At 43.8% G+C, this 15,631-nt stretch overlaps 2 protein-coding genes across 4 annotated transcripts in view; both read right to left on the bottom strand.

Moving 5' to 3' along the window:
* Window positions 1-1,543: 1,543 nt before the first annotated feature.
* Window positions 1,544-12,750, bottom strand: DYNLRB1 (dynein light chain roadblock-type 1). The gene is made up of 5 exons (XM_063404929.1): window positions 12,746-12,750; window positions 7,011-7,224; window positions 4,393-4,468; window positions 2,938-3,105; window positions 1,544-1,878 (listed from the first exon to the last, which is right to left on the bottom strand). The coding sequence occupies exons 1-5, from the start codon at window positions 12,748-12,750 to the stop codon at window positions 1,835-1,837; spliced, it is 507 nt and encodes a 168-aa protein (XP_063260999.1). The 3' UTR covers window positions 1,544-1,834.
* Window positions 9,884-15,631, bottom strand: part of ITCH (itchy E3 ubiquitin protein ligase) — a 63,849-nt gene continuing 58,101 nt past the window's right edge. Inside the window, exons 21-25 of one of the 3 annotated variants that reach the window (XM_063404700.1) lie at window positions 14,675-14,779; window positions 14,387-14,483; window positions 13,947-14,019; window positions 13,151-13,289; window positions 9,884-12,382 (exon numbers count right to left, since the gene is read on the bottom strand). In XM_063404700.1, the coding sequence (XP_063260770.1) occupies window positions 13,190-13,289; window positions 13,947-14,019; window positions 14,387-14,483; window positions 14,675-14,779 (375 nt within the window). In that variant the 3' untranslated portion in view covers window positions 9,884-12,382; window positions 13,151-13,189. Of the gene's footprint in view, window positions 13,290-13,946; window positions 14,020-14,386; window positions 14,484-14,674; window positions 14,780-15,631 lie in introns of all 3 variants that reach the window. The other 2 variants (XM_063404702.1, XM_063404699.1) reach the window with 2 other exon arrangements.

The following is a 15,631-nucleotide window of genomic DNA, read 5'->3' as shown; positions in this document are numbered from 1 at the left end:
CCTTTCATCCTAATTCCCAAATATATTTCATGCCAGGCTGCTCTCAATCCCTGAGAAAGAAACCCCAAACCAACTCCCAAACCTCCAACTAACCAGCACAAGGCAGGAACTCAGTCATTTCACTGCAAGTTTATGATCTCAATGCAACAGAAAAGGGCCATGATCTTTTGGTTTGCAACAAGTTATTACAGCTTGTTTTAAGTAAAACCAACACTCAACACTGTCCCAAGCTCCTGTGACACAAAGCTATTGGTAGGACAGCTGTCCTTAAGGAAGTGTCCAAAAGAATGCAGGACACTGCAGATTTTTCACTGTTCAGAGAAGTAGCACTGCCATCTACTTGGGAAAGTCAAAATCCATAAGCAGGTCACCACCTCCAAGGAAATATTTCTCTGGGTTACAAGCAGGAGAGAGGAGATCACTGAGGTCACATTTTTCTTCTGCCTTGCCTCACTGTTCAGTTATTACTCAGACTTCAGCTTGCTGGAGGTATTTTTTTTGGGAGGCAGCATTCAATTATTGCAGATCACAGGCATTATGTAAACTGCTGTGTATCAGGAGCTGCTCCAAAGGCCAAGCAGTATTCCAGACCCTATTTCCTGCTTTGATGGAATGGTTTAAATCAGACCCAGTATAAAGGGAGAAACAGCTCATGAACAGCAACAACCAGCACTGAGTCATGGGGCAGCTGGGACTCTCAAAGCACTGATGCTACAGGGCTACAGACCCCAACAGGCATTTCTGACCCTCAGGGTCATGGCCACCACCTAGAAGATTAGACACATTGAAAATTAATGTCCAGGTCTGCAAATGCACAGAGAAAACCCTGCACATGCAGGTTACCTTGGCTGTTTGAGTCCCCACACACCCACCTGTCGCTGGGCTCTGAAAGCCACAGGTGCCCAAGTCAACACCAACATTTTTACCAAAATCTCCACTTTCCAGAGCGGCCCCCAGCCCTGTTTTTATTTTCTGAAGAAAAACTCCACCATAATAACCCCTTGAGCATTTTGGAGTAACCATGTGGAGGCTTTTTTTGTCCTTAATGGCATCAAATAAAAAATACTAAAGGAAAATAACAGATCAAACTGGCTACTGAGCTGTGACAGTGTGAGCTCTCCTGTGGCTGGCCTCAGTGGCCTTCCTTAACCATGAAAATTCTGTCTGGAACAGAAAGAAAAGTGGTAGGAGAATGCTGCAAAACAAGAGCCAATTTTGAGTGCACCGCACATGCCTTTGGGCCAAATCCTTGTTTGGAGAAAGCAACAGACAAACAAAACAAGTCCTAGGAAGGTTCTGTTTTTTGAAGAAAAACTCAATCAATGATGAGAAAACTTAAGATCTTCAGAAGAAAAATACGTAAGACAAAACCAGTTACTGGTGACCCTTTTTTAATTTCTTATGGTCAGACTTTTTTGAAGTAAAACCAACAGAGTAAGACAGAACTAGAGGACAGGCAGTCATATTTACAGCCATTCGAAACTAAGAGTGTAAAAGCAGAACTCAGTGGTGAAAGAAGCATAGAAGCATACAAAGAATAGTCTTTTTTTGGTTATTATTAGAATTTTATTATATTATCTTAGCTATTAAAAGAATCTGTTGCATTTTTACTGCCCAATTCCAACTCACCAGCTCCCCCTCAAAACGATTTGTGATAGAAAAAGCGCCATTTTTTCTGTTTGTAGACAACAAAACCCATCTGCTTTAATTTTCCTAAACCTTACTGAAGAGTCACAGCACAGTTAACACTAATGCTCTATCTTTACCATTAAATAAAAAATAAAACAGGGAAAATAAAACAGGCAAAGGGAAAAACCAGTCTGAGTCAGTGTAATCATTCAGTTGGATTCTGGATGACAATCAGGAAATAGTCTTTATCTGGAGAGAGAAAAAAAAAAGAAAATTATTCTTTCACTGCTGACATTTGTTCATAGAAATGGTAAATTCCAACATTTTTCACATCTCTCTGATGTGCTGTGGAAACTTCAGAGCCCTGACATTCATTCTCAATAAGCAAAACAGGCTGCATGTGTTAGATTCTTTATTTTATGGGTTTTATTGAGAAAAACTCTCAGCTTTAGAAACTGCACGGTCCCAAGGTATCTGAATTTAACTCAGTTTGTGCCAAGAAACTCCAGCAACTGGCATGTGCCACACTGGGGAAAGGTGGCCAATGCCCCTCTCTCACAGGCACACTGGGGGCCACAGCTGTTTTTTCTGGAGCAATGCTGATTCCTGTTTCCATCCTTCATGTGGAAATCTGAGGCTGCCTCAGCATGAACCAGAGCCTGTGTCACGATCTGCCCTGACCCATGCCTGCCTAGGGGAACTGCCATCCCCTGCTTGGCCTCTCCACCAGCCCATGCCAGCAGGGAGCACACAGGGACAAGGCTGAATTCCTGCCACATGAGGGACCTGCACTCATCTCGCTGCTTTCCAGTTTGAAATTCAACAAAATACGGAGGATGTTTCCTGAAAAGATGGTTGCTGTTGCTGCTGCTGCTGCATACCATGACTCATGATTACAGCTACAGTGTAATTTTCCCAGAACTGGAAAGTCAGGACTGTCTTATCACTCACTCCACAGTTCTGAATGGAAATTGCTCCCAGAACACATTTCTTTCCAAATCCTAGGGTTTTATACTGAAAAACAAAGCATGAAAGGGTGCATCACTCTCTCAAGCATTATCTAATACTTTCTACTTTAATCTACACAAAATGAGGGAAGGGGTTTGCCACATTCAAACATGACAAAGGAAACTTAGGTCAATGATAAAGCTTTCAACTCTCCAGAAAGCAGAACAGCTTGGAAACAAGGAATTATCCAATGTTAACACAAGCAGCAGGCAGACTCCTTCCAGGCTGACAGTGTCAGTCTCAAGAGAAAACAATCCTGCTGGATTCCCAGATTCCTGCTTTCCCCCTGCTCTCTCCTACCTGGAGCAACCATGATTTCGTTTTTCTTGGAGCGGATGCGCAGGAACGTGAGGTCGTTCTGGGGGTCGATGTCCCGCACGGTGCTCCTGGCCTTCATGATGAAGCTGTGCATGAGGCCAGCGTACTGAATGGTGGTGGTGTTGTCTATGGTGCTCTTGATGGGAATACCTGCAGGAGAGGGACAGCGAGGCTCAGGGACAAACCTCCAGAACCACCCTCGCACTGGGCATCACCAGGCCCAACCTCGCTGGTCACTGCACCAGCGGTTAGGAGTGTTCTCTTTGAAGGCAAGAGGAAAACATGAAGAAAACAAGATATAAAAAGGCTGAGATGTAGGACCACAGAGAGAACAGTTTACCTCTAGTAGTATCAGTGCATTACTTTTGCATTTTGAGAGTTAGAAATAAATTAAACAAAAGTCATTATCTGTAGATGAGACAGAAAATAGCAATGTTGCAGTTTCTTCTCCTGACTGAGGACACCTTTTTTACTTCAGAAAGGCTCTCCATCACCAGTTAAATAATATTGAGCTAGGCCAGGCTGGGATCAGTGATTATGGAGGACATCAGCTGCTGCATCACACAGCTCCAAGGCTGAAACTCCAACATTCAGCCCTAAGAGATAATGCAGTCCTGAGAGGTCCCTGGTTCAGTGATAACCAGTCTGGGGGGGCAAACACACTGTTCAGCCAGAGCTTTCCCTCCCTTACACTTCAGCCACCCATTAGATGTGTTTTCCCACCAAAAGCCAGTCAAATCCCAACTCCTGGGTCAGAGCACAGCAGCCAGGTATCAAATTCTGCAGGGCAGAACCAGGTGTGTGTTCCAGCAACTGCAGCTGCAGCACAGAGAGCACAACACACTCAACCATCATAGAAAAGCAGCGAGCAGGAGCCAAGCTGCATGATCTGATCCTCAGTATATTCACATGTCATCTTTTCTAAGGACTTTTTCTAGGAAATACTCAATTTTTGGCCTGCTCACAGTGTATTCAGAGTGCTCTGAAGGAGTTGCTCTGTTGAACTCTTCAGAGACTCTGAAAACAGATAACCTGCTGATGAGTTCCATGAGACCACAAGCACTAGACAGTGCTAAAGGACTGGAGTCTGCCAGGCCAGCAGTGCTCTGGACAGGCCCAGCAGCAAGATTTACAGCTTGGGAGAGTCTCAGTGCTGCTGATTAAAGTTTTCACAGACTCAGTTTAAAACACTGCCATAACTCAAATACTTTGATGTTTCTGCAAATTATTTGAATTTATTTCCCAAAATAATAAAGTGAGCTTGCAGAAACTGGAAACCGATTTTCTCTTGTAGCCTGACTACTGTCTGTCTCCTTGGGCTACAGGAAAACCTCTCAAAGCCAGACTCTTAGCTAAGTGCAAGTGGCACAAGCAGCAGCTCTCAAAGTGGGTGGCTGGAGTAAGTGATAGGTCAGAAAAGTGAGGCTGACACAGCACCTTCTGAATTAACCACGATGATTCCCTGCACTCCCTTCTGGCTCTGGATTCGCTTCAGTGTTTCCTCCACCTCAGCCTGCAAGACAAAGCAAAAATCAATACAGGGTTACAGCTGCTCTTTGCCTCCCACCAAAGCTTTGGGATAACGTGGCTGAAAACAAAGCTGAAAAGGGGTGATTAAACAGCCACTGCCTACACTGTTTATACAGCTAAGTGTCTGTACTTTGATGTCACCTTTTCTGTATGATCTTTCTAGTTATTTTCCATCTGCCTTTCTTCTTCACTCACTTGTGATTATCATCCTAGAACTCCCCTCTCCTCCTCCTCCCCAAGCCTCCTGCTGAAGGCTTGCAGCTGGAAGCTGCAGTCAGACTGCTACATTTAGGTGTCAAACAAAAATAACCTTTGAAAATGGTCATGAAATTTATGAAAAAAGTAGGAAAAAGGTACATTGTGGGTGCAAGATGTCCTTCGCTTTTATCAAATGAATGCCAAAAGCAATTACAAATAAGAGAAGTGAGGGGAAAAACAATGAGTAAACACTCTTTGTTTGTAATTCTGATTTCTGCTGGGATGGCTGCAAGGCTGTAACCACTGCCAATAATTTACAACCTAAAAAAGGAAAAATGCAATGCAGGCCAAGGCAATAGTCCTTTGTCTGCTCCATAAAAACCATCAAAGAAGGTTTCAGTACCTTCTACACAACTTTCCTGCAACAAGACACCCATCAAAATGTAACCATGGCATCTGTTTTAAGGTGGGAAACCCTTGCACCTGAGCTGATTTCCACAGCTGGAATAGGCATTTTTTTATTCCCAATAAAGACATTTTAGTTGTTTTTGGCATTTGGCAAAATGTATTTGGCATTTTTTATTCCCATTAAAGGAAACAGAAACAAGCAGCTTCTTTCAGATTCTGCAAGGCAGAGTCCCCCAGAAATGGTTTAGGAAGGGAGACAGGAATCACCCGAACCAGGACAGGTGAGACCTACAAGGGACATTTGGCCAAGGCTGTGTTCCCTGAGCACCCTGAACAATCCTCTCCACTTCCTCCCACAGCAAACAGGCACAAAGATGTCACATGCCCTGTTCCCTGGAAGAGACACTGTCCAACAACAAGCACAGCACAGCACAACACAACATCAGCTCAGCACCACCAGCACTTTCCTCGGGGTGCTGCTGGTAACACAACCCGTGGCTCATAAAATATGGGACCCCCCTGAGCAGATCTTTATGAAGCAGAAGTTCTTCTGTGTGATCCAGCACAGAAAAATTCAAGTATTTTCAACAAAACTCTTGATTATTTCTCAATGCTGGACTATTCTCAAATGGAAGACAAGGGAAATTAAACAAAGAACAGACTAAAAGGTGTACAAATGCTGAGAAAATATAGTGTTAAAATGTTAAATCTATTAAGAAATTAAGATCTGATTTCCTGCCTTCTTACTAGCACTATTTAAGTCCTGATTAAATACTTTCCTTCACAGGACCTTAACAAACCTTTTCAGATGCAAAGCAGCATCCATAAAGAAGGATACCAGTTTTTAATTTCCTCTGACACCTTCAGCTGATTTAAATCTGCTCTGACAGTTCCCTGCTGCTGTGGGAAGGTCCTGCTCCTGCTACTCCCCCTCTGGGACTTGTCCAGCACCTCCACAAGCCAGTGCAGCTCACCAGACCAACAAAAATAATACTGAGCAAAAATATACTCATTTAATTCATGAAACACACAAACCCCATTTTAATGAAGGGCTGAATAACTACAAGAGATGCACATGGAGGAGAGATGCACTTTAAAAATAAGAATAAACACTCCCTCAAATCCATTTTGCTGCCAGGTATCCTTTGCTATATGTACAACAGCAGCCTTTGTCTTCCTGTTTTCATCTGGAATACATGAACTCCTAGGTTTGCCTAAAAAATCCAACTTATTAGATAATTTCAATTTTCCCTCTGCAACTTCGGTCAGCATTTATTTCTTTACAAATGTTGACGTATTTTGATCCCCAGTTTCGTCAACATGCAAGAGCCAGCAACACCTCTGAGCAGGGAGAAGCCTCCAATACAATCAAAACAGAATGGATACAGCCCCGGTTATTAAACATCCAAACCCAGTCTGTTTTTCGTGCCTGCTCCCAGCTCTAGGGATGTGCCCTGGCAGCCGTAGGAAATGCAGGTTTCGCTGTGAGCGTTTCCCCGGCGCAGGGCTGGGCTGGATCGAAGGTTCGGCCTCTCCCCGCCGTGACTCAGGGCCGGGCAGAGCCAGTGAAGCCCCTCGGAGGCGGCGCCGGGACCCGCAGCGCTCCTGGCGCGGCGCTGGCGGGGACGGGCGGGACCCCCGGGCCCGTCTCGCACAAACACGACCCCGTCCGGGGGCCTGACACAGAACCCGACACACAACCCAACACGAACCGGGCCGGGCGCTCCCAGCCCCCGCAGAGCCCCCGCGGCCCGCACCGGGGTCTCGCTTTTACCCGGGCCCCGCCCGCGGGGCAACGCCTGTGCCTGAGGGGAGCCGGGACCGCCCCGCCCCGCCCCGGCCCCGAGGAGCCGGGGTGGCACAGAGACTCCCGAGGGCGGCACAGGGGCCCGCCCGGCCTCCGCATCGGCTTCACCCACCATGATCGAGCAGCCGCCACCGCCTCCGCCCCGTCTCGGCCCCGGCGCTGGCCCGGAAGCGCTTGGAGCGCGGGGCGGGACTGCTCCGGAGACACCGCCCCGAACCCTCCAACCCTCGGAGCCCTCGCTACCCTCCCCCAAGCTCCCGCGGCCGCGCCCAGGGACGGGGCGGGTCCCCGATCCCGCTTTAGGGACATCAGCGTGAAACCCCAGCCTTCCAGTACCCGAAAGGGACTTACAGGAAAGGAGGGATGAGTCTATTTACAAGAGCCTGGAGTGACAGGACAAGGGGGGTTTGGTTCACATTGAAAGACAGGAGGTTTAGATAGGACATTAGAGAGAAATCCTTCCCTGTGAGGCTGGGGAGGCCCTGGCACAGGTTGCCCAGAAAAGATGACACTGCTCCATCCCTGGAAGTGCTCAAGGCTAGGCTGGACAGGGCTTGGAGCAGCCTGGGATTGTGGAACGTGTCCCTGCCCATGGCAGGGGGTGGCATGAAATGGCCTTTCAAGGTCCCTTCCCTTCCATTCTGTGTGGGAAGTTCTTTTTTCCCCCCAAATGGCTGTTGTCCCCTCAGCTGCTGTCACTCCAAGGCATGGTGCACCCTAGAGTGCACCTGGGACCTCCCTGCCACAGCCCCATGTCCTGAGGGCAGAGGTGTGTGCTGCCCCTGCCAGGGAGAAAGGAAGAGCTCTCAGCTCCCTTGGGGGAAGGACTGGGAATGACCCACAGTCCGATGGCAAAACAAAACAGCACATCGAAGAACTGCACCCCGTGTAACCCCAACTCTGTTCTACAACAGCAGCAGTTGGGACTTTCCCCCTGACTTCAGGCTCTGCTAGAAGTGAAACAGAGTCCCAGAATGGTTTGGTGGGAAGGGACCTTTAAAGGCCATCTCATGCCACCCCCTGCCAGGGCCAGGGACACCTTCCACTGTCCCAGGTTGCTCCAAGCCCTGTCCAGCCTGGCTTTGGACAGACACTTCCAGGAATCCAGGGGCAGCCACAGTTTCTGTGGGCACCCTGTGCCAGAGCCTCACAACCTTCACAGGGAATAATTTCTTCCCAATATCCAGTCTCAACCTATTCCCTATCAGTTTGAATGCTCCTTCTTTCAGGACCACGACCCCAGAATCAGCAGACACTGGACTCACACTGATCTCCCACAGCAATCAGAGAGAGCTGGTATTGGGTGAAATGTAAAACATCCTCACAATGTCTTGAGATTGTTTTTTCCCCTCTGAAAGCCAGGATTTGACACAGCAGGTAAGCTCACTGGCCTCTCCAATCTGTCAGAGTCTGCATTCTCCTTAGAGAAAACAAGATTTCTCCAATGAGCTCTGTCATTAGTACACTGCTGGACTGACAGGCTCAGAACAGACATGGGATCAGGCATTGCCAGAGATCAGGAAAACAAAAAAATCCTTCTTTAAGATCCAAGAGATATGGCTAGTTCCTCTTTTTGTGGCTATTCACAACTCTGCAACCTAATTCAGTTAAATTCTAATTTCTCTTAGCAGTCCAGCAGCAAGTTTTACAGTGTGGCTACAAGAAATTATTTTGCCATGGATGCATTTAACATCTAGTCTGTGTGATGGTAAGATTTGGGCAATGGTAAGGATGTGGTGGATAATTTGGGCAATAACAAGCAGTGCACAGCTGCCATCAGACACCCAAACATGGGTTTATTTAAACAACCATTGCCATCCTGTCATGAACAAAACCTTCAGCACCCCCACCCAGGGCTGGTGCTGACATTAGCACCCTCATCATCAAAGCAAACAGAAAAAAAAATGGTGAAACTGAGATGTACATTTATCATACACTGCATTGTGATTAATTTTTGCCTTTTTAAAATAAACCTCAGATGTATATGAAATACCCTTGTAGCTGTACTCACATAAAGCTGCCCAAAGCAGTATCAAATTTTGGGTTTACACAATTTACTAGGATGCTTTTAAGTGGTTCCATTCAAAGCTTGGAGGAATCAACTCCACACCGACTTCCCTGCTGCAGAAAAAGGCAGTTGTTATTGCATGTATTTGCCTGGCACAGGAAATCATCCTTGGGATTTGCTTCCCCTGACAGAATTGTTAACCAAGCCTGTGGTAACACCTGGGGAAGTCAGCAGAGGGAGAAGCCAGTGGGAAGATCTGCAGCAGGGAGTATCACCTTCAGGGAAGGATGACCACTTAGGGACCATTTGACCAAACTGGACAGAACCAGGCCCCTGAGACAGAATCACAAAATTAGCTAGGTTAGAAGAGACCTTTGAGATCATCAAGTCCAACCTATGACCTAAGACCCACCGGGACATCCCTGTGAGCACAGAAACCTCACTGCAAAGCCCCTCTCCATTATCTGGGTAAGCTTGTGGCCATCAGGAGAAGTTCTGATGACAGGAAGAATCTAAATCCCACCTCACCCTTTCAAGGAGGATCAGAGACACTATAAGGCTGGTTGGTCTCGCCGGAGTTTTCCCCCCTTCCTTTGTGGCATTCTGTCAATCCACACCCCTTGCAGTGTCATTTCTCCTTGGTATCCTTGCAACAGTGCTGCAATGAGATGTTACATCTGTGGCTCCTGCAGAACCTCCCTCCACCCCCTCTTCCCTCAGGCCTCAACAGCCTCACAGCCCTCACTGGCTCCTCAGGGAGGCATCCACAAGCACTAAAAATCCACAAATTGTGTCCAAAATCTCCAGTTCAATAGCCAATGCAATCAACAAGGGTGGACGAGCTCTTGGGAAAGAACTATTCCTAAAGAATCCTGGTGGAATGACAGGTCCAGGCAGCTGACCCTCACCCCAGGAGCACACAGACAATTCATTTCCACCTGGATTTTTCTGTCACACAAGGAACAAGGACCAGACCACCAGCTCTTTAAGTAGTTTTATAAAAGTATTTGACTTACTGAGATACTGTTACAGTTACCTGAGTATTTGAAATTACAATGCAAGGAAATATCGACAATGAATTTCAGTACAGTATTTTACAATCCAGTGCTGCTGATCCCAGTTTCTACATGAGTTCACTAGAGCACATATACACAAACAGTGATTCTTGGAGAAAATTAAAAGACACCACAAAAAGGGGGCTGGAGATACCAATATAACAGAGTTGAGATTACAAATCCAGTGCAGCATGTACTAAAATAAAAGTTTAAAAAAACCCAAAACCCCAAAAAACCTAACATCTCCAAACAATTTTTTATTTTTCTCAAAATAATTAAAAAAGGTGTTTTTTAAAACACAAGCAACTGGATTAAAAAAACCCCGAACTTCCATACTAGATCAGATAAAGACATGATGTATTTACTGTGCATGTTATGAGTAAATGAATGGTTCCTGAGCTACTTGTAACAATAAGGCTTTGTTAATTCTTAGTATTTCATTCTCTCATGTCATTCTCATGAGGGAAAATGCTAAATAAAATTTCTTTTAATACTTGGTAATTAGGATCAAGTGACAGTTGCATATGAATGTACATTTGTGACATAATATGAATTTATGCAGCTCAGGTTGCTAGAACAGTTGAAGCAGTAGGAAACAAATTCATTAATCTCTACTGAAAATCTCACTTGTAAATCCAATCCACAAAAACCTGTTATCTGGGACAGCAGCTACTCTGGGCTCATCCCTGTATTGCTTCACCAGATCCCCAGAAAGAACTGAAAAGTGCACCAGTGGCTTGTATAATTCCTTTTAACTTCTACACAACATGCTGTAAAAATTTAACAGAATTGTTAGTATTCACAAGTCAAATGCCTAAGGAATCTGAACTTGTGCCTTCAAAAATATTGTCAAGGTAACACTGCACAGTTGCTTTAAACTTTTTATATTTGGCCAAATTCCATGTTTCACTGATTATTCTCCCCCCCACAATGAATTCTTCATTTGCAGTATTTTTAAATCATATCTGGTGCTTGGGATATCCAGCCCCCTTTCTCCCATCCTGGTACAGCAGAAAAGACATACAAACATGCCATTTAAATTAAAGAAACAATGGAATAAGTGGAATCCTGGACATCAAAAATATATACAAGCAGGTATGTTTTTCCTGAACTAAACATTTCAACCATAAAAATATTCAACAGCCAAACCCTATAGAACTAGGGCTAAGGCTATTTCAATTATAACTATTCTTTATTTTAAAAATATAGGGCTGACAGCCTTTTGGGTGATATTTATACATGAACAATAGTTCTAGGTTCCCTACATGAATCGTAAAGCAATATGCAGAACATAGACTATTTTTCATAGCTTAACCTTGTATTATCTTGCTTAATTTAATCTCTCTTGTAAATATGTTAGATAACTACATTACATTGTAAGAATTAATATAAACAGAAAATATATATAAGGCTTTTTTTTTTTCCTCATGAGCTGTATACTGTGATAGATCCAAATGTTGTGGAAGTTGGCAATTCTCCTCCCAGTCACATCTGAAGGTGAATTCTCACCTTCAATGAAACCTTAAAAAAGGGGCATTTCTGTATCATCAGCACCTCTCCCCAGGCCCTCCTTCAATTAAGCCTGACAAGTCCCACCCTCCTGCCTTCCCAAAGCATATATCACTGAACCCTAACACACTTGTGAAGTCAGTTAAAACCTGTAGTGTCATGGTTCTTCTTAGGCCTGAATCAGTTTTTCCTTCTTGCAGTTTAGATGGATGAGACAGCAGGAAAGAAATACTCTTTTCCAGACTGAATGTTCAGTTTTACACTTTCCCACTGTCCTGTTTCAGCTCTGAAAGAGTCATCTGTTTCAGTCATCTGAAAGAGTCTTAAGTTCAGCTCCTGCCTCAGTGCTCTGAGCTGCAGGTTTGCTTTAATATGTGCTACATATTATTTCAAGTGTCATGTCTCTCACTGTGGCTACAGCTCACTGGTGTCTGACTTCCTCCCTTCAGGGGAAGGGAAAGGGCTGACCAGACCCAAAAAGTGCATTCAGTCTAAAGGAGCAGTAAATTGCAAAATGTTATTGTAAACTGGAAAAGAATTAACAGATTCTAAAAAGAAATAAAACATGTTAATTCAACAGGAACTCGCTACAAAAGTTACTAGCTGTAAGCAGCTTAGGGTGAATTAGCTTAGAAACCTCCCAAAAAACTTTAGTTTCAAACTTCATAGAACTATTTACTGATGCTCCAGCTTCCCCAAAACCTGTAATCCATGTCTGAACTTTCTAATCCTCTTGGCCTCAGCCAGTCTCACACATCAGTTCATCCGCAGAAATGATGAGTAGGATCATTTTCTGAATCCAGTTGTTGTGTGTCTCTTCCTGAGGGCCAAATGAACTCTTCGGAGCAAACTGACTGCAACATGTAGGAAAAACACCGAGGGTAATGTCCATTAACACTGCTGACAAACAGCCTGCAAACAGGAACCTCAATGGAATCAGTGCAATCCCAGCTGGGCTTGTCTTTTGCAAAACAAGTGAAGTACCACAGTGTTAATCTTGATTTTAAAGTTAAAAGGTATTACACAGCAAAAGCTCAGAACCCTTCAGAGGACACAGAGCAGTGTTCCAACAACTTTGGGCAGGTGTCTCTTTTGCTGACAGGAGCAGGATTGGGATAAACCAAAACAAAGCTATGCCCTGGATTTGTGCCACAGTTTGACATCCCCTTAACGGCAGCTTCAGTCCAGCTGGCATGTGAGCAGACTCCAGGCAAGGAAAAACAGTCTGGCCACACTTGAGTTAGAAAAAGGAGTTTAAGGAATGGAGCTGCTCACGGCATGGATCCAGGCTGGCTCTGACACTGCTGTTAAGAGGCTCAGGATGCTGCTGCAGCATTGCAGCCAATGAACTTCCCAGTGCATCAGTAGCAAAAATGCTACTAAAAAGGAAAGACAAAAATATTGTTAAAAATCTGTGAGTCACTAAGGACACATTCTAATTAATGAATGGTAAAACAAAGCAGAGCCCAAAGCTGTATTAAACCTCTACTTCAGTCATTAGTCACCTGTAGCCATGTCTGATTGCGCGTTTGATTTCTGAAAGTGCTCAGCAGAAATCCAGAGTTAATGTGGATAACCTCAGGATAACATCCATTTATTTACATACTAGTACTGTTAAATAAATCCAAGTCATGTCTACTTTACAATGAAGTGTGCAACAAGCAGAAGTGAAGCACATACATCGTGTTGGGTTCACATTCTTCAAGGTGCAAATTTCAGCTACTCTTGCCCAAATCCTTCTGTTTCTTCAATTGCAAATAACAGCTTTTCCTTCAACTGCTCATAATTCTTATATGGTGGAAGGTCTAAGCGATTGAAACTGAAAAATAAAAAAATAAATACTGATGAAGAATTCAATAGGAACAAAAAATCCATTATGAATATGGGTGATTTGAATTTTTGCTGTGGAGATGGATACTGGGATTTATACTCCAAGAAAAGCTGACTACTGATATAAATGTATGTATTTCTGAGGGCAGAGGTAAGGACTAAAGTGCTCATACAGCGATAGTTTTCACTAACTTATCCTAACTGGAGGAAAACCAATCTCTAAGTGGTTAATTAGAGTCATCATTCCGATACGAAATTTTCAATTTGTGTTGTTTTGCCTATCACTAACACCCAAAGAAAAGAGTGGAAGTGACTTTTTCTCTGGAAGTGTATGAATATGGCTATTTTATTAAGGAGTGCAGTAATAACAAAAGACAGTCCCAATCTTGTTAGACAGTACTGTCAATTACTTTAATTATTCCATAACATATTACACAAATCCATGGAATTCACAATGGAATCTATTCCATGCCACAAGACCTTTTCAGAAGTTCAGCTATCACTCAAAAACATAGTCCCTTGGTGTAATTTGTGTTTGCTTTCACAGAGTCTCGACCATTTTAGCACATTACCCATTTACTAAAATGTCAAAGCAGACTGTGATTGCCAAAACCAGAGAAATAGCAATATTCTGTTATGTACTCACCAGGTATGACTTCTGGGTAACCAGTTTTCCTTTCCAACTTTTTCAATACAGAATTTCTGGGGTCCATTGCTCCCTGTAACAAATTCCAACAGACAAGGCATAGGTCCAGCTACCTTTGTATCACTGTAACACACATCTGAAGCATGCAATGCTTAAACAAAGACAGGATTACCATTATTTGCCCACAGAAGGGACATTTGTCTCACCAATCAGCTCTGCCTGGATCAAAGTATGCACGCAGAGAAATTCATCAATTTGAAGTGATTTTAAAGCGCAGTAAAGAGGTGTAAACATTCCTTCCATCTTTTTCCATCATAGCTCAAGTATATGCATGGCTTACAAAACAGCATTTAATATAAAATTCATTTAAAATGCCATAAATACATAATTTGATTATTTTTAGAAGTATCTCCTGCATTAGAAGGGTTATTAATACATACCCATGAGGTCAGCAAATCCTCCCACTGGCAATCTGCATGTTCCAGTCACAAACTGCAAGAGTCTCATCCTCTTCTCATTATCTATCTCTTTCACAAACTGGAAAACAGTAATTGAAATAAACTTTTAGGAATAGATTCAATCTTCAGATTTTCACATCACCACAGATGAACAGTAACATGGCTGTTGTGAACAGCTGGGTTAGCAGTAACAGTTTCTATCTGACCACTGTTCACTGAGCTGTGTTCTGTAACTTCTGCTGGTCTGAGAATAAAGCAAAATCTGCAAACCTGCCAGAACCACACAATCTGCCTGCTGGTCCTGGTGTAGTGCCTGTAGATGGTGTGTCTCTGCCAATCATTCAGGTCGATTTCTTGCATTCCACAGAGAAGCACCTTTGGGGCAGAAAAAGGGAAATAAGCAGAGGAATACAAATTTCCACTTTCCTTCTGTGACCTCACACACAGCAAAAGAGAACTGGACCCCCACTTAGCAGCAGCTGTAGTAACAGTTTACTTGGTTTTAATTTTAAACTTCATCCAAAACTTCTATAGACAAAGACTGGTGATGGTTCATGAAGTGTATTTGGGGATGACACAAATTAGAGAGCATCTCTCTTGTGAAAAACAGAGTAATTGTTTGCAATTTTAAGAATAAATTCTTCCCTGTGACAGTTGTGAGGCTCTGACACAGGGTGCCCAGAGAAGCTGTGGCTGCCCCTGGATCCCTGGAACTGTCCAAGGCCAGGCTTGATGGGGCTTGGAGCAACCTGGGCGAGTGGAAAGTGTCTCTGCACATGGAAGGGGGCTGGAACAAGATTATTTAAGATCCCAACCCAAACCATTCTAGGATTCTATGTAGATATTCAATCCAATTTATCTTTGCCCAGCCATACAATTCTTCACCAGAGATGGGATGTTTTGTTCTCATGGTTTTACTTTTCAAACTGAACAGATGCTTCGGACAGTGTAATTCTGAGAGATCAAACCCAAACCAAGAACTTGGCCCAATCTATAAGCAAACATCCATTGCATCTCTAGTTTTATTTCTCATTCTGTCAAGTTACTCATTCTTTGAACACAGGCAAATCAAAGAATCACTAAAACAAAGTAAGAAATTTCTGCTGACAGAATCTTGGCATTTAGAAATATCTAAGTTGGCTGCAAAGAGGAAAGTTTTGGAAAACACATTAATCTAATATTATTCCATGAAGTTTCCCCCTCTTTTTATTCCCTTTAAAAAAGTTG

This window comes from Prinia subflava, chromosome 8 (assembly GCF_021018805.1).
Source record: "Prinia subflava isolate CZ2003 ecotype Zambia chromosome 8, Cam_Psub_1.2, whole genome shotgun sequence".
Classification (NCBI taxonomy): domain Eukaryota; kingdom Metazoa; phylum Chordata; class Aves; order Passeriformes; family Cisticolidae; genus Prinia; species Prinia subflava.
Note: the sequence above shows the minus strand (reverse complement) of the source record. Positions and strands in the feature narration are given on the sequence as shown.

Bases quoted from the DNA above. Each gene is read 5' to 3' on its own strand.
- DYNLRB1 (XM_063404929.1), bottom strand. The intron at 4,469-7,010 runs GTGGGTGAAGCC...TTTGTCTTGCAG, and splicing joins GTGGCGGCTGCTCGATCATG to GCTGAGGTGGAGGAAACACT. The intron at 1,879-2,937 runs GTAGGAGAGAGC...TTCTCTCTCCAG, and splicing joins CGAAATCATGGTTGCTCCAG to ATAAAGACTATTTCCTGATT.